Genomic DNA, 21,579 nt, shown 5'->3' on the forward strand with positions numbered 1-21,579 from the left:
AATTTCTGTTCACTAGGGTGGGGTACGGATAGTTTTGTCACCTCTGGAAATAGATCGAATGATTGGTGGTAATAATTCGTACGACTGTCGAACCGCGAACCCTTCAGGCTAGAAAATCAAACGAGCATCTTATCTTGGAAGTTGCTCTGATGGCTTCCTCTCCGAATCCTAGTTCTAGTACACTAAATAATACAGAGGATGGAGAAGAAAATAGTGGCGATGAAGACGAGACTGATGAAATGCTCGATCCTCGCGTGAAGGTACTGTAGTACAAATCAGAATGTTGACATTTTCTGACCCCACAGAGACAAAAGCAAGAAAGACTTTTACATAATACGATTTTACACTATCCTTAACAATGTTGAACTGTTTTAACGTTAAAAGGTCGAGCTAGAGAGGCTGAATTCAGCTACCACGAACATTAATGAATTGGAGCAAGAACTAGAGGTGAGACACGCATGCTTTCATGCGCTAACTGTTTTTTTTCAGTACAATTACTAGGAGATTTTTAACGATAAGAAAACGATCAATCCGAAGTTTACTTTATGTATGAAACCAGAACAAATTAAGTTTTTGGTTATGCAATTCATTTGTAAAATTGAAAGATAAAAATTCTAACAAATTTTCGCACGTAATAAAATTTGGCAAATTTAGCTCAAGATTATGAAGCGTATTCTATCTTGAAATATGCAAATAATTCAAATCATTCCCAAATGTAAATACAGTAAGATTCTAAGGTGAGATGAAGTTATAGAATTATACCTATTCATCTTCTTTTATGAATTCTGTTATTTTGTAGGAAATGCATGCTATCTTTAGACAAACGTTGAGTGAGTCAGCCTTTGTGCTGAAGACTCGAGCAAATATGCTTGGCAAGTGTGTGAGGCAGTCAAGACCTTATTATGAAGAACTAGAGATAGCAAAACAGGTAATTCCTTGCCCGGAATATGACACAAAGAGCGGTAAACCATTGAGGAATTTGACTTTCAAAAAATCCCATTTTTCTTTCATCCTTTTTTCACAAACTTTTAACTTTAATTCTTCAATATTTTTCTTTCTCGAATTCCTTTTTTTTCTTAAAGATTATTTTAGTTTTCATGAAGGTATTATGTATTTATTTCCCCCAATATCTTTAGTACAATATTTCTAAAGAGGTCTCTTAACTTTAGGTTGCTTTAAATGCCATCTTTTTATATATTAGACCTATCTGCACTCATTCTGATAATTGCTCAGCCAATCCAACACATCATCACCATATCTCATTGGCTCTTGCTTCTATTAATTAACCAAAAACATGTCCATTTGGTCTGTTGGAAATTAGATCAATCATAAGAAGGAAAATCCTTCTACTTGTAAAAGGTCTGTAGCTTTATTGTTCACATAAAAAATGAGCTTTTAACTATAGCTTGATAAATGAGATGTCCCTGCTGTGTAAAAATATCATTGATATTATCATTTTATTATTTTTGTCCGGAAACATGGATCATTTACTAATTTTTCCGCTTTTGGATGTCCAATAATATAATAATTATCATTGCAAAACAGGCATTAAATTTTATACTGTATACATTATCAAATAAACTAAGTATGGGTATGTAGTGGACTTGCTGGCACCTTAATTGAGTAAAAAAACTTGAATTTGCCCTGCCTTTAAATTGCTCTAAAACATTTCTCTAAATTCCACCACTTTCATCAAATAGTTGTTATTTTTATTAACATAATACCTAGACCTTTTTTGCTCTAAAATGTTTTTCTAATCCCACTACTGTCATCAAAGTAATATATGACTTATAGACCTTAGAAAATAGAACTACTAATGTGTTTTTATGTACAGATTCAAGTGGAAACTCAAAAGGCAGCTCTTAAGTATGAAAGAGCCTGTAGCCAGCACCAAGCTGCCAAGCATATGGTTGGTAGAGCAGAACAAAAACTTGCATCAACATCAACAGAGCACAAGAGCCTTGATCCTGCTTGGCAGGATATGCTCAACAAGGCCATTAAAAAAGTAAGTGATTAGAAGATTTTCATTTGATGGTTGGATTGGAATTTTATTTATTATCAGAAAGAGAGTATAAATGGGCCTTTAAGATGGACTTTTTATTTAATTACATACTTTTATTTCTGGCTAATGGTATTTTTTTACCATAAAGAGGATCAATATTGAATCAAGAAGACACTCAGGTTTTTATTAGTCTTACTCCCATCTATACTTCTATTTGGTGCAGACAGCAATCTTCACAATAACATTTCTTTTCCTTTAAAAGGCATTTCATGTACCAGGGCCAAAATGATTTTCAAATTTTCTTTTTTCTTTTATATGTGTATTTTCTCTCGAGAATAGTAAGATAATTGGTGCTGATTGACTGAACAAAAGAAAGTGTTCAAGGGATTTTAGAAGGGGTAAAATAAACCTAAGATACAAATGACCTGTATTATGTTAAAGGAAGGAATGGCTTATAATCTGGGTTTTAGGAAAAAATACTTCAAATATCATATTTTGTTTAAATTATTGAGTGTTTTGAACATACTGTTACTGGTCTGTGTGTGTGCACGTGTGGGAGTTGTTTTTATTGCAATCCACTATTAGAAGTTATATCCTTAAGTAGGTTTGATCTGGAAGAAATATGCTATCTTCCACCCATGTAATACCATATTTCACAGGCAGGGTTAAAACTAATCAGAAGACTAGTTCACAAATAGTGGAAGGAGCTCTTTTGTTGTTCAAATTCCAGAAAATGGAGGGGGAGGGGACCTTTTTTTGGCTAATCCTTCCACCCACCCCCTCCCCCCCCCAAATCTGAGTTGCTGGTGTCCAAAATATTTTTATGGAAGTTCTATTATTTCAATTGAGAAATTTCACTTCAATCTAAGGTCATGGATTCAGAGCTTGAAAAACAGAAAAGTGAACAAGAACACCTAGAAGTGGCACACAAACTAACCTTAGCTAATAAGACTGTTTCAAACCTTAAAACTAAACTCAAGTCAGCCATCAACAAATCAAAGTAAGTAAAAAGTAATTCTTTTAAAGTTTCAAATTGCTGCAAAATGATAGTATATATTACTATATATGAATTAAAAAGGTAAACCTTAATCATGGGTGTGATAGATTCTGTTTAGTTTTACAAGTTTCTTTGTGTATATTCACAAAAACTATCCAGCTGTTGACGACAAGGGCATAGCTAGGGGGCTTGTCCCCCTTCTTGGCAACAAAATGGCAGCTTTTTAGATTTCATACAGTAATTTCCTTTTTTTTTTTTTTTTGTAAAAAAAACATGCTGGTTTATATATTTGTGTAAGAATAAAACGTAACATGTTTATTTTTTGGTTCAGCTTTTCGGGGGCGCAACAAAATGGTGGATTTTTTAATTTGACTACATCCCTTGATGAAGTTGGTATGACAGTCAGTAAAGAGAAAAATAGCAATTCAGAAAAAATCTCCCCTCATTTTATTCACCTATTACAAGAAAGCCTTTTTCAGGTTGTTGGAGCTAAAGGAGTTAGGCGTTAGGTCATTCCAAGACAAGAAGAAATGATGGGCACTGAGACAATTTCGTTTAATACCTTACAACAAGAATGATAATAAGAAACACTGACAAGTCATTCCCTGAGTTATTTTTGGATCTTTGAATGACCTATTGCTTATTGCTTTAATAATTTATCGCTCCTACGAACTATTTTGAAATAGGTACATTCATGTAAGATATATAATATGACTTAAGTTGGCAAGATGCAAATTATTGAAATTGTTTCAGCTGAGGTTAAAGTAAAAAGATTCATTTCTATAGCCCCGTTTACACTGGCGATTTTTGCTGCGATTTTTGTGGCAATTTTCGGAAATATGAAATCTTTTGTCTCATCCTTCAAAAGAGACATTCGTCTTGGAAAATCTTGGTATCCTGAAAAAAACTTTACAAGTAAATTTTTTACCATTATTTATTATGGACAAAATCGCAGCAAAAATCGCAAAAAAATCGCTAGTGTAAACGGGGCTTATCACGCTTCCTAGTGTCCTTGTATCTCAACACCTGCAATCTAGTGTTTTGGATTAGTGTTTATTAAAGGAATAACCGAAGACTAGTGACGGTCAATCGTAAATCAAGTTCTAGATACATTCACATAGAGTAGCATATGAGTTGCACTAGCTATGCCATGGCCAGGCATCAAGGACTGGATTTAACGACAGTTTGTTTAGCTGACCACCTCTTTTGACCACATGAATATAGACGCATTAAGTTTCACCGCATTTTAGAGATTGATTTAAGATATGTTTAGCTTTCCATGTGTGTGTGTTGTTCATCTGTCTACCCACCAACCGTTTCTTTATTCATTCGCTTACCAGTTGTTTTTTTCTATCGTTCATTCATTCGTTCTATTTTGTACTTTAATTCGCTCGTTCGTTTTTATTCATCAGTTTGTTCATTGATTTGTTTTGTCAATTCTTTCATTCATATATTCTGCAATTTTATTCTTTCTAACATTTTCTCTTCCATCCATCCATCCATCCATCCTACCATCCCCTCTCCCACCCATCCATTCATCCACCCATCCATCATTACATCATTCATTCCAAGTTTAAAACGGCTTTTCTTTAGTCCTGTAATCTAATCGAGGTATGTTATTTGAATAGGATTTATTTCGATTTAAGAGACAAGTACATGGAAGTCCTTGAGGTAAGTGCTGCGGTTTCTTTTTCGCTATAGATTAATTAGCTTAATTAGAGAAAAAGGAAGCGCTAAACTAGTTAGAGACCATTTATTAGTGATTTCGACATATTTCAAAGAGATTTGTCAAGAGTTTTATCATAAAAACTGTCTCGCTTTTGGTAGCAGCTATATAGTGTGAGGGAGGTATGCTTTAAAACAAGGCAAAAAAATAAGGCGGTCATATTGCAATTATTAAAAAAAATTAACCAAAACTCTACCAAAATTGCATCTATTTAAATTTAGTAATCTAAACGTTGACAGAGTCCTACGAGAGACTACAAAAAGTTTGTTTTTTTGAATCTTAGGAACACAAGCAACATATAATTTCTTTGAAAAACCAACTAAAAGACTCAAAACAAAGTTACTCGAGCTCGTTGAGGAAGCTCGAAGGTATTAGTGATGAGATTCACGAAATGCGACGAAGTCAAAGTCAGTTGGAGATGTGTCTTTCTCCAAGGCAAGATGGCGTCGGGGCTGAGGATCCGCCATCGTCTACGTCCGACAGTGCTTTTGAAGATTGTTCTGATATTAACGAAATGAAGCGAAAACTAGAAGCAATAGATGGGAGTATTGATGAGACGTTAGAGGAAGAAAAGGTTGAAACGACGCCTTCAGAGTAGTAAAAAAAAAAAGCAAATATCTAAAAAAAATCCTCTGTTGAAAAAATGTCAAAAATGCTCAAAGTATAAGTTATAAAATAAGCATAGATATAGGAAAGTATATTATAAACGAAGTAAGATATTTATTGTAAGCAAAGCGTTTACAACCTATGATAATATTTAAGATTGCCTTTAACAAGGTTCCTGAAACTGGTAGCTTTCAATATAATTGCAGACGTGGAATCGAGTTTTACCATCTGCAGCGTTGCACGCAACTAGCTGCATCGTATTAATACGACGTTCAACGTCGATAGTAATCTCCTGATTTTCTAAGCCAACGATATTTTTACAATTATTTTGGTGTACCAAGGGCGGATCCAGGGGAGGGGTCTCAGGAGGTCCGGTCCCCCCCCTTACAAATCGTTTTCCCCTTTTTAACATACGATATATTGCAGAGAATCTTTACAATATGATATCGTAAACATTTTCTACTGAAAGCCATGACTCTTATGTCTCTCATACCAGTAGCAACACGTGTATGTGTTAGGACTGGATGGTGTATGTATGACGTCAAAAATGACGTCACTTATTGAGTGTAGGTTTTGGACCCCCCTCAAAAAAATCCTGGATCCGCTCCAGTGCAAGCTGATCAGATCATAGTTAATAGAGGGGAATGGTTAGGAAACCTATTGTTATCAGGTCTTTGTTCGCTTTTGATGTTGAACCGGTCTTGACCGTTCACAATGTTTGATTTATGCTCATCCGAAATTGCAAAATAAGTAAACAAAAACTTTGTCTATGGGATTGTTGTAAGGAATATTCAAATATCTCTCATAAATCTTGAAGTATTTTGAACTAGCAGCCAAAAGAAAGATTTTGGTCTGTTCACTCAGCCATTGCCAACAATGGTAAAATAATGGTAAAACAAAGGATTGTGCATTGTACGCTTGAAAAAAATCAACAAAGACCTATAACAATAGGTTTCATAACCATTCCCCTCTGTTAACTATGATCAGATTTGGAAAGTATTTCTTGATTCATACTATTGTGGCAGGAAAAGGTGCTACGTGTGATTTCCCTCGAAATCTTGTTGTTTCGAGATATTCAAATTCCAGCACGATATATCAAGGATTTCAATAAATGGGTATACTCGATATAGTGCTGTAGATTCGATTAGAAACGAAAATTAAAGTAAGAATGTTGTATATGTAATTTTAGTTATTCCTACCAATAAATGCATTTGGTGATCCACGTGTTTGTATTGTAAATAAAGTACCATTCGATTATAGCCTCGCGGTCAAATACACTGTAAACCTCTTTACTTGGCATAATCGTGTTTCTGGGCCCGATCCCTAGAGGTAAACCTTTTTTTGACCCGGGACAATTTACCCCAGGTTCACCACTGACCGCTAGGAATCAAGCCGTCAATGGAATTCAATATTGCGGCTCTTCCAGCAACGACGTACTTAATTGGTTATGACACCTTGAAATGTCGAACGTTTGACAGAAAACACCTTACGTGGAACTGCAGTTTCAGGTTTGCGGTACCTAGCAAGAACGTGGTGCTAAAGGTCTCTAATAACTCAGGGGTAAACGTCCCATCTTTAGCTTCATGGGCCTCGGAAGGGGTGGGGCAGGGTGGCTATAGACCCCCCACTTTTTCCCTTCCCCCATATTTTCCCCTTCTCTCATATTTTCCAATCGTTGCACCACCCCACACACACACATACTTTTTCCCATACTAGTCTCAATCTCAGTCCCCAAACTTTTCAGGTTGCTCCACGGTCCCTGAGCTATCAGTATCTACAATAAATAACGATGGACTACTCAACCTTTGTCATTCCTGGATTGGTATTTATTGCATATTGTAACCACACTAAACTTCAAAAACAATCATTGTTCTTGAGAAGATGTCAAGTGATATAAAATAACAAATATGAACAGATATAAGAATTAAGTCTAAATTTTAGACTTGAATAATAATAGAGTTTTGCACGCTGTGATTGGTCGAGCGACCAGTGGTTGTGAGACGATAATTACTGGTCGAGCGGTGATCATGTGGTTTGCAGAAGTTTCTATAACTGAAGTAATATTTAAAAACGTATTTAATTATCCCTGAATTTCGTGTTGTCTCCGATATTCGAGTCTAAAATCATGCTAAAATAATTATTCTCCGAAGTCGAAGTGAATATGGTAACTTTACCGACCCACCTCTCGGTAAATACACACCCATATTCACTCCACCTAAGTTGTTAGGTCATAAAATCCAGGTCAGAATTGGATTTTCTGATGAACAAAACATGGCGGCGTATAACATTTCTTTTCAGTTCTTTCTTTCCTTCTCTCTTTTTCTTGCTTTCTTTTTTCCTTTTTTTGTTTTTTGTTTTCTTCTATAGTTGCTCCAGTGTACATTTTTTACATCATAGTTCATAACTACTACTAAGGGGGAGAGACCTTATAACTCGCAGGGGATTTTCACAACAAGTATCGCTTGATTCTGGCATCATACAGTTGTTTATTGTTCTAATTGATCAATAATTTTTCGAAGACAGGTTGTAATCCATATCTTTATAACTGCCTTGTGAGTGGCTGTCCTTGCAAGACTAGCTTGATTTCTGTAGCATCTAAGGTTTCATACTTTAGTAAGGCTTCTGCTAGAAGTTTGTGTTCTTTTGATTTTGTTACGAGAATATGTTTTGCTCGTTCATATGCCTCCTGATGATAAAAGTAAGGTAGAAAAATAAAGACGTTAACATGCATTCATTCAGGACAAAGAATATATATAGGAGTAAGGGAATACTTGTAAGCATGGGTGGCGAAGCAGTGACTGTGCTCGCCTCTCCAATGCTACCCGGGTTCGATACTCGGACTCGTCGTATGTGAGTAGAGTTGTTTGTTGATTCTCTCCTGTGCTTCGAGGGTTTTTCTCCGGTTTTCCTTCCTGCGCAAAATTAACTTCTAAATTTCAATTTGATCTAGAAGAGCCTAGATGAAAATTCCTCTGCGTCAAATTCTAACCATACCAAATTGTGTGCAGTTTTGGTGTAGTAAAGGGAGAACGATGGAAGAACATTCCATAATGCACTCCTTTCCCCATCACAAAGATTAACCAGATCTTGGTCAGTATACACCTACGTATTTCAAAAAACGTCGTCATCGCCAAAGGAGTTAGGCGAAAAGCAATAGAAGATAGGTTATTCAAAGATCCAAGAATAGCTGGAATGACTCGTGTTTCTGTTTCTTAGTCTCGTCAAGAACATGGACCCTAGTGTTGAGACTGATTCAATGTTCTTCGTATTCAAATAAACCATTTCCACGTGGGAATGACCTATCGTTTGTCCGCCTTTGACGATGACAAGGTTTATTGAAATGGCTGTATATAATACGCTAGCTAGACCTTAATACCCTTCCTTCGCTATTCCCCCGACAGGAATGGCCATGGCAAATAGCTTACCGACAATAATCTCTTGATTTCATTTTCGATTATCGCTTGGGTCTCTGGGCTTAAGTGGTCTGTGTCCTTGATTTGGAACATTCCAAGCTGGAGAAAAAATGATTTGTCAGGCTTTGATATAAGAACAGACTGTCACTTGAAGATATACTTCAAAAGTTAGAAAATATCACCAGTTATCATGTGAAAATTGATCATTAATGCTTTACTACTGAAGATTTTCTTTTGCAATGATTCCTGAAAGCTGAATATTCTAATAGGGTCGTAAACAAAATAGAGCGGTTTTCATATGAGTGGGAAAGGATACGACAAATCCATGATTCGGCGCACTGTAGCCGTACGGTATCTTAACTACGCGTTGTGATTGGTTGAATTACTGGAAGACAATGGGAAGCCATTCCAATGTTATGGTATGTCGTACCATGTACTTAATACGTGCTGTGAGGCGGTACCGTACGTTTCCCACTCATTAAAAAACCACTGTTAAACGGAACATGACATGTTTTTGCTTACCTTATCACTCATACAGTAGTTAGTGACCATTGCTTTTGCTATAGCTGTGGCTTGCTGTGAGTCACTCGATGCTCCTAGGAACAAATATTTATACGATTTAAGCCAACTTAATTTATGGTTTTCACGTCGGCCATGTTGGAGGACCCTAACAAAAGAATTGTCAATGAATTCTTTTGTTATATCCTCCAACATGGCCGCCGTGTCTTTTGTTATTTATTTCTCTTGGGATTGGTTGAAAACCATCAATAGCCCAGGAGAAAAGCCTTTGTATGTCTACTTTGTCTTCACAAAGGAAAATCGCTAGAGGCGCACATGATATGCAGTCACCAACTAGCCATTTTGCGCATTACGCACATACAGAAATAAATGAAGGAAAAAACTAGGAATCACAAACGAAAACACCGTGGAAGCATTAGGTACCTGTTGTAACATGATCTTTACCAAAGATAATCTCTTCAGCCACACGCCCTGCCATACACACATCCAGCTTGGCTAACAGCTGTTTCTTGGTCCACTGGAGGTCATCTGTTTCTGGGATCTGTGCAACCATTCCCAAGGCCTGTCCACGGGGCATGATGGTGGCTTTGTGAAGAGGAAGAGAACCTGCAAACATTCAAGATTTATACAAAACTGGTTGACCTAGGGTAGCAGCCACGGGAATTAAGGGTAGCATAGCGGTAGTACACTCACCTCTTGGGGTCTAGGGATCGATTCGATTTTTTTTTTAGTTGATGTATTTATTATCATATATTTTAGTTTTGTGTCTTTTTTGATAATATTCTTATTATTTTATCTGATATTTATTTTGCGGGGTTTTTTTACTTATTTTTAAATTACATATGAAGGGTAGATGGGATGGGAGGGAGTTTTATAATGTACAGATAGGATGATAGGAAGATAGGTGTCCTCTATTAGTTCACAATTTATTGTAAACTAGAAAGTGTCGACACGTAAATAAAGTTATTATTATTATTATCATTATTATTATTATCATTATTATTATCATTATTATTATTATTATTATCATTATTATTATTTTTATTATTATTATTAAAGTCAGGGCATGGCTTAGTCACAGATCTAATAGGAATTCAGCGTGCTAGGTTTCGTTGAGGAAGGAAACCCGTTAAAAAAACCTTACAAACTCTACTCGCATTTAATGGCGAGTCCAGAAAATACTAATTATTCCATATATACTCCAATTATTTTTCTTAATTGGACAGGTCTTGTTGATATGGGATTAATTAGGCGACTATATAATTAATAGGTAATGGGATTTCATGCTCCCCAATCAAGAAATAATTAGACTTGAAACATTTCTCTGACTGCCAAATTGGACTCGGCCTATACTCAACCATGATTGGATAAAATGTAATTTGAAAATTTGTCTGTGTGGACTTGGTTGGTATAGTCGCACTGTAAAGACCTGTCCTTACTCACCAGGGGTGTAGTAAGCAACCAGAGCGTGACCCCCTTCGTGGTATGCAACTATTTTCTTGTTTTCTGCATTGATTACGGCACTCTTGCGTTCTGGACCTAACACACCAGGAACATATAGTTAGTGGAGTCCAGAAAAAAAGAAAGATACTATTTTCAGTGGTAGGTATTCTTACCCATAATGATCTTATCTTTAGCAAACTCCAGGTGTTTGGTTGATACACAAGGGTCCCCACTCGTGGCTGCTTTGACTGCTGCTTGATTGACTAGGTTAGCAAGATCAGCACCTAAACATTCCAATAACAGTTTAACACATACTTCAATTCTTAGATTTTAATACATAGTTTGCTCTAATTAATGTTCTCATCATTGATACTGTAAGTAAAGGATCAAACACTAGGGCGAGGGCATTCTTAAAAATAAAGGTGGAGGCCAAGGCCAGAATAACCAGCCCTGATCCATGATTTAGGAACAATGGATTTGGATTTCATATTGATTTGATATGAATGTCCACGCGACAGTTCTATATTTTAGAAATATAGACCTGTACCGGGACATTATTGAGGATAACCACTGCATTACACAATGAGATTGGGGTGTGGCTGGTCATTAATGTTGGCGTGATTCTTCTTTGAGCTTCTTTGCTGTGCCTTTGTGGTCGTTGTAACCATACTGATCGTTATTAACTTTAATCATTGTTGTTATTAATATCGTAGTTTTTGTTAATTCGTAACTGTAAGTATGAACTAACCTGAAAAACCTGATGTACCCCTGGCTAGCACTTCTATATCAACGTCTACAAAAATAAAATAAAATATAAAATGAATGGTATTTAACAGTTGGCATTTCCTCAGAGTGGCTCTTCTTCCACTGGATTCCAATTGGAATTTAAAAGTTTTACTTTTGCAGAGGGAGGAAAACCAGAGAAAAATAAATAGTATTTAACAGTGGCATTTCCACACATTGGCTCTTCTTCCACTGGATTCCAATTGGAATTTCACAGTTTTACTTTTGCAGAGGGAAGAAAACCAGGGAACCCAGGAAAACCCCTCGAAGCACAGGAGAGAACCAACAAGTAACTCTACTCATGACACTGAGTCTGAGAATCAAACCCAGGTCACCTTGTTGAGAGAAGAGCGCTCTCGCCGCTACGCACCTGTGCTTCCCAGAAACCTGAATAATTGGAGAATGAATTAAAATAACAGGTTTAAGAGCAGGTTTAAGAACAGGATGTAAGCAGTAGACTTACCATCAGCAACAGTCACATTCTTGAGGTGAACCTTCAGTATATGGAAACGTGCCTTGATGTCTGGCATTGGCACTGAGATTTTGGTATCAAACCGACCAGGTCTGATTAGTGCCCTAAGGAAAACAAGCATACAAAAAAAGGAAAACAATTAGAAAGAGATTAAAAATAACCTTTATTGTTTCGATTCCAAGCATCGCTATTTCATTGCTCTATTTTTATCAGTATTACAAATGAATGGATAGATATATAATATATATAATTATAAAAACTAAATACTGTAAATCTGGATGCTTGAGTCTATACTGTCGGTAGAGTGCTCGATGCAATGAGTAGCAGAGCGTAATAGATTGTAGATATATCAAATACAAGACATCCCTTTAGCTGTTACTCCGACTTTCATGCTTATGCAATCATCAGAATTATAAAAACTATATATTTTACAACTAGCACTGCTAGTATGGGGCTCTTCCGTGAGGTTCCCTCCACACGCACTACCACTACATTCTATATTTACCACATACAACACTAAGCTTACATGTTGATTTTTAGAGAGGGAGGATACTGAAAGCCCTTGTGGCAAGGGAGAGAACAACACATCAAACAAACTCAACTCACATATGATCCAGTCTGAGCAAGGGCTCAAACCAGGACCACAGTGGTGAGAGGTGAGCAGTAAACCACTATGTCACCCATGCCACCCAGATGAACAGTTGGATGGAAGAAACAACAAAGAAATACTAATACATGACAACAAAATGACTTAAATAAATAGTTTTCAGTATAATTGTACTTACTTGTCCAAGATTTCTGGGAAGTTTGTTGCTCCTATTACAACAATTCCTTCAGACTTGTCAAAACTGTAAAAAAAAATAAAATAATAATAATAATTAAAAAGTAATCAGAGCACGTCACATATAATTTATGTGGAAAAGGAAAATATTACAAAACCTTTCTAAAAGTGATGTTATAAAACCTTTCGTAAATAATGCTTGATGGCGTTGAAACGCCAAGAAAATTGGAGTAAACTTGTCTCCAGAAATTTCATAATTAAAACTTTGGTAAAATACATATGATTTATATAATATGTAATATATACAGTATGAGTAGCCATATCGTATAAAACACAAACACAAATATTGTATATTGCTTAACAAACGTCTAGGTTAGTTCCTTTGTGTTTCACTAAAATTTTCAAAATTAAAGTGAATCTGCCCACGGAAATTCAACTTAAAGTTTATGCAAATGAACACACATTTTGTATCAGATTTACAACACGCTTCACAGTCGTGATTTCTGTTGTGTTTTCCTCATGAATTATTAATGAGTTTGACAAAGATATATATTATGCTTTATATATGAATCCATCTACTCCTATATGTGCATGACTCCGTTGAAATCTCCTTCCATTAATGAATGTATGTAATCAATGTGAGTGTGTTATACATGCAATAGACTCACCCATCAAGCTCAACCAGCAGTTGGTTAAGTGTCATCCTTGAGTAAGGCTGGTGATCGTTAACAATACGAGTTCCACCAATCGCATCCAGCTCATCTACAAACACTATGCAAGGTGCATGCTCTCTTGCGGCAGCTGTAATGAAATAGCAATGACAATAGGATCTATTATACATATAATAAATAACCCACAAAAGCACTGATGTCTCTTGGAGCTATGGGTACATTGTGGGTATATTGTGCAGTATATTATGTGGTATATTGTATGGTATATTGTGTGGTATATTGTGCGGTATATTGTGCGGTATATTGTGCGGTATGTTGTGTGGTATATTGTGTGGTACATTGTGGGTATATTGTGTGGTATATTGTGTGGTATATTGCGTGGTATATTGCGTGGTTTATTGTCTGGTATATTGTGCGGTATGTTGTGCGGTATATGGTGCGGTATATTGTGCAGTATATTGTGCGGTATATAGTGCGGTATATTGTGCCGTATACTGTGCGGTATATTGTGCGGTATATTGTGCGGTATATTGTGTGGCATATTGTGTGGCATATTGTGTGGTATATTGTGTGGTATATTGTGTGGTATATTGTGTGGTATATTGCGCTGTATACATTTATTGTGTGGTATATTGTGGGTAGTGTTGGTCAGTGGGTATACTGTGTCTTACCAAATAGGTTTCTGACTCTTGCTGCTCCAACTCCAACAAACATCTCATCAAACTCAGATCCAGAGCAAAAGAAGAAAGGCACACCAGCTTCTCCAGCTACTGCCTTGGCCAGTAGAGTCTTGCCTGTACCAGGTGAGCCAATCAGTAAGACACCTTAAGACACCAGAAAAGAAAATAAAGACATTACCATCTTTTAAAATGTATGGCAAACTTTCATGGATATTCAACAGTGTTGGGGTGTAGAAGAAATTACTAATGATTTTGAAATTTTGATTACACTTGTACACTTGTAAAAGGATTCTTTATCTACAGCTGTATAGAATTTTCAACCAACACTTTGGTTTTCTTTACTTATTCTTCTCTGATCTTCCCATTTCTTTTCTTTTCTCTCTCATCTTTTCTCTTCTCTTCCATTTTCTTCCCTTTCTCCCTTTCCTTTCATTACATTACATTACATTTCTCCTTTGTTGAAGCATCAATGTTCACACTTACCAGTAGGCAGCTTGCCACCAAGCCTCTTAAACTTATCAGGATTGCGTAGAAAATCCACAACTTCTTGCAGTTCCTCTTTGGCTTCATCAACCTTCAATAAAAAAGAACCAATGAAGCAGAGGGAGACAAACATGTTTGACTCGTAAGAGGCATTTAGGAGAAAAGCTTCTCATCTTGTAATCAATCGCTTATCACCACATCAAGTACAGTAAATGCACAGAGCTCTCAAAGGGGTCAAACTGAAAGCAATGTACTACTATACTTACCCCTTGAACATCATTAAATCTGAACTTTCTATCCACATTATCAGGCGTTATCTCCTTCTGATTGGTTGTCACTGTGAATTTAATGCAAGTCAGTAGTCAGTTAAATCTTTTGGGGGGCTCAAAGGTGGCAATCTTATTCTGTAACATGAGGCAAATACAGTAAGAGCATCACATACTTTCCCCACCTTCTCTATGGGATGCTAGTCTATCAAAGTTTTACCCCAAGGTACAATATGTATATTTTATTTCGTTGAAGAGATCTACACTGTTAAAGCTTTTTGTTCTCTTATTTTCTCTCTTATTTTTTTCTCATTTTGCTCTCTTGTTTAATGAGCATGAATGAAATTCAGGCAAGTTAAAACCGAGTCGTAGCGGCCAGCCGCTACCCACCCCAATAATATGCAGTGGGGGGTGGGGGATGGGGGATGGGGGATGGGGCGCATTTTTGCTAAGGACTAGTGGCAGCTTTGCCAGCAGTCTTGGTAGCTTTGGTTGTGAGCTTGCAGCAGAAATTTTTTTTCCGGCCTGCCCACTCCTCAATTAGTGGGAGCAAGGTGAGTATTATTCCACTGAATGGTCAGTGTGACAGGTACCAGGTGGTGAGCTGTGGCCCGGTTGCCATTGTTACCTCCATGGTAGGGCATAGTCTGATTGATGCGCACAGCTCGCACCATGGTACCTAACCCCAAACTTATCTAGATGATGAGTTTTAATTGTTAATAACAATAAATACTCTGACTTATGAAACTCTCAAGAACACAATACAAATGCCACCAATTCTCAGGCTCTAAGGTTTAACTCTGCTGCACTGATTACTCACTCTGTCTTTATGGTATTTTGAATCTCTAAGACTAATAGCATTTACTCACTTTTCATCTGAAGTTGTGCTTCGATGACAGAGAGAATCAAAAATAAAGCAATCAAGAATCGAATGGTATTCCACATCTGCTCCTTGAAGAATGCACCTGGTGATAATCCACAGAAAAAATATTTATCAATAAATGTAGGGGATTATACTTTGCTGCACACCCATGCATTAAGATTATTCAATCAGGGGATACACGTACAGTGAGTGGCTAAAATGTTTTGTAGCTGCATTACCCCTAGCCCCTATGCTCTGTATCCAAACATAGCTCACAAAGTGATGTTAAAATGTGAGGATGAATGTCTTACAGAGAATGATAAGTCATAACATACCTTTCTGACTCTGTACTACAACATGTAGTGGAGTATCTTCAGAGCCATCATATCTGCCATCTTTGGCCTTTCTGGTTGGTTCTGCAGCATAGGATGTCCCCTTCGGATAACCATAATGACCTGACCTGGAAACCTACAATGCATTGGAACTTCAAAAATCAATAAACTATAAACAGAAAGGAAGCAAGAGAATGACTGCAGACTTTGACAGTCCTTTGTTTTCAGAGTTTTAAGATTACCTTCTCCAGGTCATCGGTGTCAATTTTTTCAGCAAGAACCAAGGCCTAAAAAAACAGTTAGAACTTTTTCATTAACTCATAACTTTTTAATATATAATATAATCTTATTATATGACCGTGAATCTTAGAGCCTGGACACTAGCAAATTGAGCAATCTGATTGGATAGATCGCATCGCGGACTGGTCTAGATTCTCCGGTATTAACTGGTCCAATCGCATATTAATTTTACGGCGAAAACAATTTGTCCTTTTCAATGAAAAGTGGTCATATAATAAAACTCTTATCCACTGAGCTTGGTTGGTCTGTACGGGATAACCTTGACCTCGGTCGGGTACAGACCTCGGTCAAGATTATCCCGTACAGACCTCCCGCTCGGTTAATAAGATCTAAATATTACACTAAGAAGAACTTGAACTTGAAAGCTAACTTTCAATAGAAATTGAGTCACGACCAAGGCATTTTAACTTTTTTGTACTAAAGTACTGAAGAATAATTCAATTATTGATGTTGTGCATAAATGTACAGCTGTTGCTTGAAACCTGGGTCTTTGAAAAGACCCTTTTACTGGACCTTTTTACTTTTGGCGTAATGCTAGTACATAGAAAGTAAAATGTACCTTGAGGTATTCTCTATTCACAGACTCATCAATAGCGTAACGTCCACTTTCATATCTTCTGATGACATACTGAGGGTCTTCTGTTACCATGGCCTTAAGTAAAGTGCAAATTTATTTAACAACAATAATAATTAATGTTCACTGGAGCAAATGATAATGATTTAAAAGATAAGCCTTTACTTGATATTAAACAGAATCACAGGACTTAGAAAAAATTTTGGCTAGTCAGTAACCTGTCATGATGGCCAGCCAAATAAGTCTTAGCTTGGTCATACTTTGTTTCTGGCTTGACGTTACAGGTCAAAATGACCGATAAGACAAAGATTTGACCGCACAAGTTCCAATTGTGGCACGACATTATCCAATGGTCAGCGATATTTTAAGCTCCGGAATCAAAATTATTTATTTCATTTATTTATTCTATTCTTTTTATATATTTATTTTATTTATGTCCCAGTCATGTTATTAAAGAAATGGTCAAAACTAATTATGGACAAAAACTGAGTTTGAACACAAGTTTTGATTGCAGGACTTTAGAATTTGATTGAATTTCTTACTCTCAAATAATCTGCTTGTGCTTTTGGGTTATCCTCTTCATAATTTGCTCTTTCTTCAAGTATCTGAATTCTACTACTCATTCCATGTTGTACAAATCTCTTCTGATTCACTGAAAGATGAGAATCCAGGAATATGAACATTACCATTCCAACCCTGCAAATATTTTTTTTCTATAAGGTTGTCATACCCCAAATCAGGGATAAGGACATGCAGCCAGTCTGGTCAGACAAAAGCTTCTTTCAAATACTGCAACCAAGAAAAAATATAATGCACCTGCGGCAATTCTTTCAGGTGAAACAGCTGAAATAACATAGCAGCTGCTATGTGTTGCACTAGATCTGTCCTTTCCACTGATTGGATTCACTTTTCACTCTTATTTCTGACCCGGGCATATACTTTAAAGTTCTGCTTCTGGTCTTGCAATTTTTTTCATAGTTTTTTACATTCCAAATCCTAACAGAAGAGTCCAGTCAGCGTGTGTGTTCAGACTGAACATTCACCAGTCAAAACCACTAGTTTAATGGACAAATGTCTGGCACTAATTTGCAGGCTTGCAATGCCAATTATGTTGCTGAAGGACTCAAGTTGGCATTGTAATATATTGTGTCGCTGTTTGATCCACACTTCTCAATATGTTCATATATATATACATACCATTTATTGATCTGTTTGGCTGAAGTAATCTGGACAATGATGTAAAATATGGATTATAATGAGTATCTCTTGGCTTGATCAGTTTGGTCCCATCTTCAGAAAAACCTAAAAAAAGAAAATTTTTAGTATTTTCCAACACAAAAATGAAAGTAAAAAATCCACATTTATTCTCTGACATACTTACCATGTTTGTTTTCAAAAAAGCTGTTTGCAGAGACATGAGACACAAGCCATGGTCGGCAATCTGATTGCGCTGGAATTGACAGGGGAGTAACTATTCGTTTTTGCCAGTCCTTTGGTAGACCTCTAAGACCCAAGTCATCAAGAATTCTATTACAGGACCTCTAAATCATGAAAAACACAAACACAAAGCATATAATTATTATAGGTAAACGATAGCCCACATCATTTAACAACATTAAAACATACATCCTACGTAGAGTAAAAGAATATGATTGAATCCACTACACACATGGAAAAGATAACTCTTATCTCACATTTCCATTTTACCTTCGTTTTTTAAGAAGTGGGGATAGAATCAGTCAGGAGGTTAAGTTTCAGCCAATTAAGAAGCCTGAAGAAAAAGGATAACGATAGTGGATTCCTCCATCCCTTCCCCACCCCCCCCCCCCTGCACCCCCCAAATGAATGCTCCTTTAGTACCCAGAGCCCACATTCCTCATGGTCAGCACCGAGAAACGAGAGGCTCTGGTTGTAACTGATTTTCAGTTGGCTTCCGGTCCGTGAATTTCGGACCGGAAGTTTCAACTGCGCATACCTTAATCACAGGTAAGCTGATGTTTGGGTTACCTTTGATCTTTAGGGATTCAAATTGTTTCGAACAAACGGTAATAAATTTTTGACCTTTTTAGCTTGAATATAGTAGTTAAATTATTTATCCTTTGCCTTCTTATAGTTTATTTAGTAAAGTTTTCCCCCGGGTACTAATTGCATGTGCTGTTTTGCGAGTTTTTAACACTGTTTTTTTGAGTTCAAATCATCACGACAAATGCAAGAGCGATCGGCCGCTAACTTGACTCGCACTAATCCTCGTGAAAATTTGCTTAAATTCCAGTCTTGATTGATTATCGTACCACATTCTAGCAAATTTTGAGTTCGATTCAAGCCAATTTAGTTCTTGAAAAATCCACTTATTTCCTGATATTTTTGAGTCTGTTAGCCATTTTATTTCCGGAACGACTCTTTCTATTGTTTTCCCCCGGACCAATAGGAATGCTCAAAAAATCAGTTACAACCAGAGCCTCTCATTTCTCAGTACTGACAAGGAGGATTATGGGCTCTGGGTACGAGATTGTGCTCCTAGACAATTACTACTTATAATTATATGAAATATTTGTATTAACATATTCCATACTGTAAATAGACCCCTTGCAGCACGTCGGAATGCAGCTCAATTTGGAGGACATAACAATAGGTTTCCAATTCTCAGGATTTTGAAATTTTATTGTTTTATCCTCCAAACTGAGCTCCTTTGACATCACATGCAAGGGGTCTATTGGGTAATACAATATATGTGTAATTGGTGGTACTATTTACCTCTAACTCAGCAATAATGGGTGATTCTGTCTGAGTTTCTCGTTTTTGCGTTGTTGTTGTCGTAGTTGTTGTTGTTAAGTCTTTAGATAGAGATTTCCAGCTTTTCTTTTGAAGATACGTCATACATCTTGCCGAGGCAGCATGTTTGGCATTGCCTAATAATGATGCTGCACTGGACAGTAACCCTCCAACCTTGATAAACCAATTTTTTAAAAATGAAGAAAGAAGGAAATAAAAGAAGAAAGGAATTTGAGAATTACTCTTATCATAATAAGCTATTTTCATGATGGCATAATTTCACTACAACTACCAATATGTTTCATTTCTTACTTAAATTTGTATTTCCTTGCAAGAAGGAAGTAAGACAATAGGTGCTAATGAACTCAACAAAAGAAAGTTTGCGAAGGATCCTGTTAGTGGTAGTGAATGACACTATAATACAAATAGCCTGTTAAATGTAAAAAATCTATGACTCATTCTTTTTTCAGAGGCTTAAATAGTTGCATGTTTTTCTTTTGCTTCTCTCGTATGATCTTGAAAGCTAAAGAATATTTTAGACTTGAAGCAAAACCGTAATGCCAGGTAATGGAACTGAATAGGTACCATATCCAAATGCATTGCATAACAATGGTGATGTTAAAAAATTCAGTTATTCGTATTTTTTAAACTATATAAGAAGAAAAAAGAGTTTAAGGTTTTATTGCGTATGTTTTACGATAAAATCATCATTCTGGTTGTTATAATATTTTTTTCTACGTTTACATGGCTCGTTATGGATGACCTTATTTTCTTTTGCAGTCTGTATCATCAAACCTTCAAAGTTGTGAATTTTAAGTTGTTCAATGCTGCTTTAATAAATAATTACTTCATAAGAACACAAAACCAGAGGAATTAACAAATGTGTTATCATTATCACAAGGAAAATATAGGCTGAGAGAAAAATGTTTTAAAGATCGCGTGTCGCAAGAGTTTACTTCATGGCAGCCATCTTGTCTCTCTTACCTCGAAAATACACAATAAAACACTTTAGAGTACACAAAACCTTACCTGTGGAGACACTCCGCTGGACGAAAACATTGGGAAAGTAATGAAGGTAGCTTTAGAAGATCTTATGAATGATTTTCTGATAGAAATTTAGATGATAAGTTGAATAAAATGCTGACAACTTTCATTGCATCATGGAAATAAAAACACAGGGAGCCCATCAAAAGAATTAGAATTACCACAGGGAACCCAGAAGAGTTCTTACTGGTGAGGGAAAAAATCCTTAAAACGGGCTAAATTCAAAAAATAACCACACAAAGCAAAAGAAGTGCTGTTTCTCAGTGATCAGGTAAAATTTCGAGGCTTTATTTTACGTTTCAATGATTTTATTGCAATTTTTGAAGAATCACCATACATTCCCTCATAATATGACACCACAGAAACCAAGCTTGGGCTTCCTGTGTTCAAACTCATGTTTTTGTGCGACATCCGGTCAGCGCCCAACGGTACACACGCTCTCACGCATGCAATCATGAAAATTGATAAGGGTGGTAGGAAAAAATCTACACGGCTCTAAATCAAAAGCTGTCATGGTTGCGTTATGAAATCATCAAAATAGATATGATTTTGGGAGGCGCGGGTGGCATAGCGGTGTAAGCGCTCGCCTCTCATCTATGCGACCCGAGGTCGAGTCCCGCCAGGTTCGGTGTTGTATATGAGTAGAGTTGTTTGTTGGTTCTCTCCTGTGCTTCGAGGGCATTACGAGCCGGAGACCTACTTTTTTCGTATGAGATTCCCGCTGGGTCAAACAAAAGGCTGTGGTTTTCAGTGGACAGTTGATGAGACTCGTATGTCAGTAGCTACCTTGTAATAACCAGCGTCAAATAACTTTATCTTCAATATTTTGGCGGCAGTTTCGCACGAATTGGTT

The 21,579-nt window shown here is 36.6% G+C and overlaps 2 protein-coding genes across 2 annotated transcripts; one reads left to right on the forward strand and one right to left on the reverse strand.

Moving 5' to 3' along the window:
• Positions 1 to 53: 53 nt before the first annotated feature.
• LOC116297964 (SH3 domain-binding protein 5-like) lies at positions 54 to 6,549 on the forward strand. Its single transcript, XM_031706284.2, has 7 exons — positions 54 to 260; positions 385 to 447; positions 800 to 928; positions 1,835 to 2,005; positions 2,872 to 3,002; positions 4,628 to 4,670; positions 5,009 to 6,549. The coding sequence occupies exons 1-7, from the start codon at positions 150 to 152 to the stop codon at positions 5,321 to 5,323; spliced, it is 963 nt and encodes a 320-aa protein (XP_031562144.2). The 5' UTR covers positions 54 to 149; the 3' UTR covers positions 5,324 to 6,549.
• Positions 6,550 to 7,134: 585 nt separating this feature from the next.
• On the reverse strand, positions 7,135 to 20,849 carry LOC116297970 (uncharacterized). Its single transcript, XM_031706289.2, has 22 exons — positions 20,712 to 20,849; positions 19,665 to 19,856; positions 18,292 to 18,451; positions 18,108 to 18,212; positions 17,453 to 17,562; positions 16,896 to 16,988; positions 16,279 to 16,323; positions 16,040 to 16,172; positions 15,712 to 15,807; positions 14,843 to 14,913; positions 14,577 to 14,667; positions 14,085 to 14,237; positions 13,411 to 13,543; positions 12,747 to 12,809; positions 11,953 to 12,065; positions 11,455 to 11,499; positions 10,880 to 10,990; positions 10,707 to 10,802; positions 9,687 to 9,869; positions 9,267 to 9,340; positions 8,757 to 8,843; positions 7,135 to 8,017 (listed from the first exon to the last, which is right to left on the reverse strand). The coding sequence occupies exons 1-22, from the start codon at positions 20,739 to 20,741 to the stop codon at positions 7,871 to 7,873; spliced, it is 2,331 nt and encodes a 776-aa protein (XP_031562149.2). The 5' UTR covers positions 20,742 to 20,849; the 3' UTR covers positions 7,135 to 7,870.
• Between the last annotated feature and the right edge of the window lie 730 nt (positions 20,850 to 21,579).

Source organism: Actinia tenebrosa, unplaced genomic scaffold (genome assembly GCF_029948245.1).
Source record: "Actinia tenebrosa isolate PJP-AT-01 unplaced genomic scaffold, QUT_ActTen_1.0 PGA_scaffold11__36_contigs__length_13525064, whole genome shotgun sequence".
Lineage (NCBI taxonomy): Eukaryota > Metazoa > Cnidaria > Anthozoa > Actiniaria > Actiniidae > Actinia > Actinia tenebrosa.

Coding starts and splice junctions, on each gene's coding strand:
- LOC116297970 (XM_031706289.2), bottom strand. CDS start 20,741: ATGTTTTCGTCCAGCGGAGTGTCTCCACAG. Junction 17,563..18,107: donor GCCAAACAGATCAATAAATG/GTATGTATATAT, acceptor CTCATCTTTCAG/TGAATCAGAAGAGATTTGTA. Junction 16,324..16,895: donor TGAATAGAGAATACCTCAAG/GTACATTTTACT, acceptor CTGTTTTTTTAG/GCCTTGGTTCTTGCTGAAAA.
- LOC116297964 (XM_031706284.2), top strand. CDS start 150: ATGGCTTCCTCTCCGAATCCTAGTTCTAGTACACTAAATAATACAGAG. Junction 2,006..2,871: donor TCAACAAGGCCATTAAAAAA/GTAAGTGATTAG, acceptor CTTCAATCTAAG/GTCATGGATTCAGAGCTTGA. Junction 4,671..5,008: donor AGTACATGGAAGTCCTTGAG/GTAAGTGCTGCG, acceptor TTTGAATCTTAG/GAACACAAGCAACATATAAT.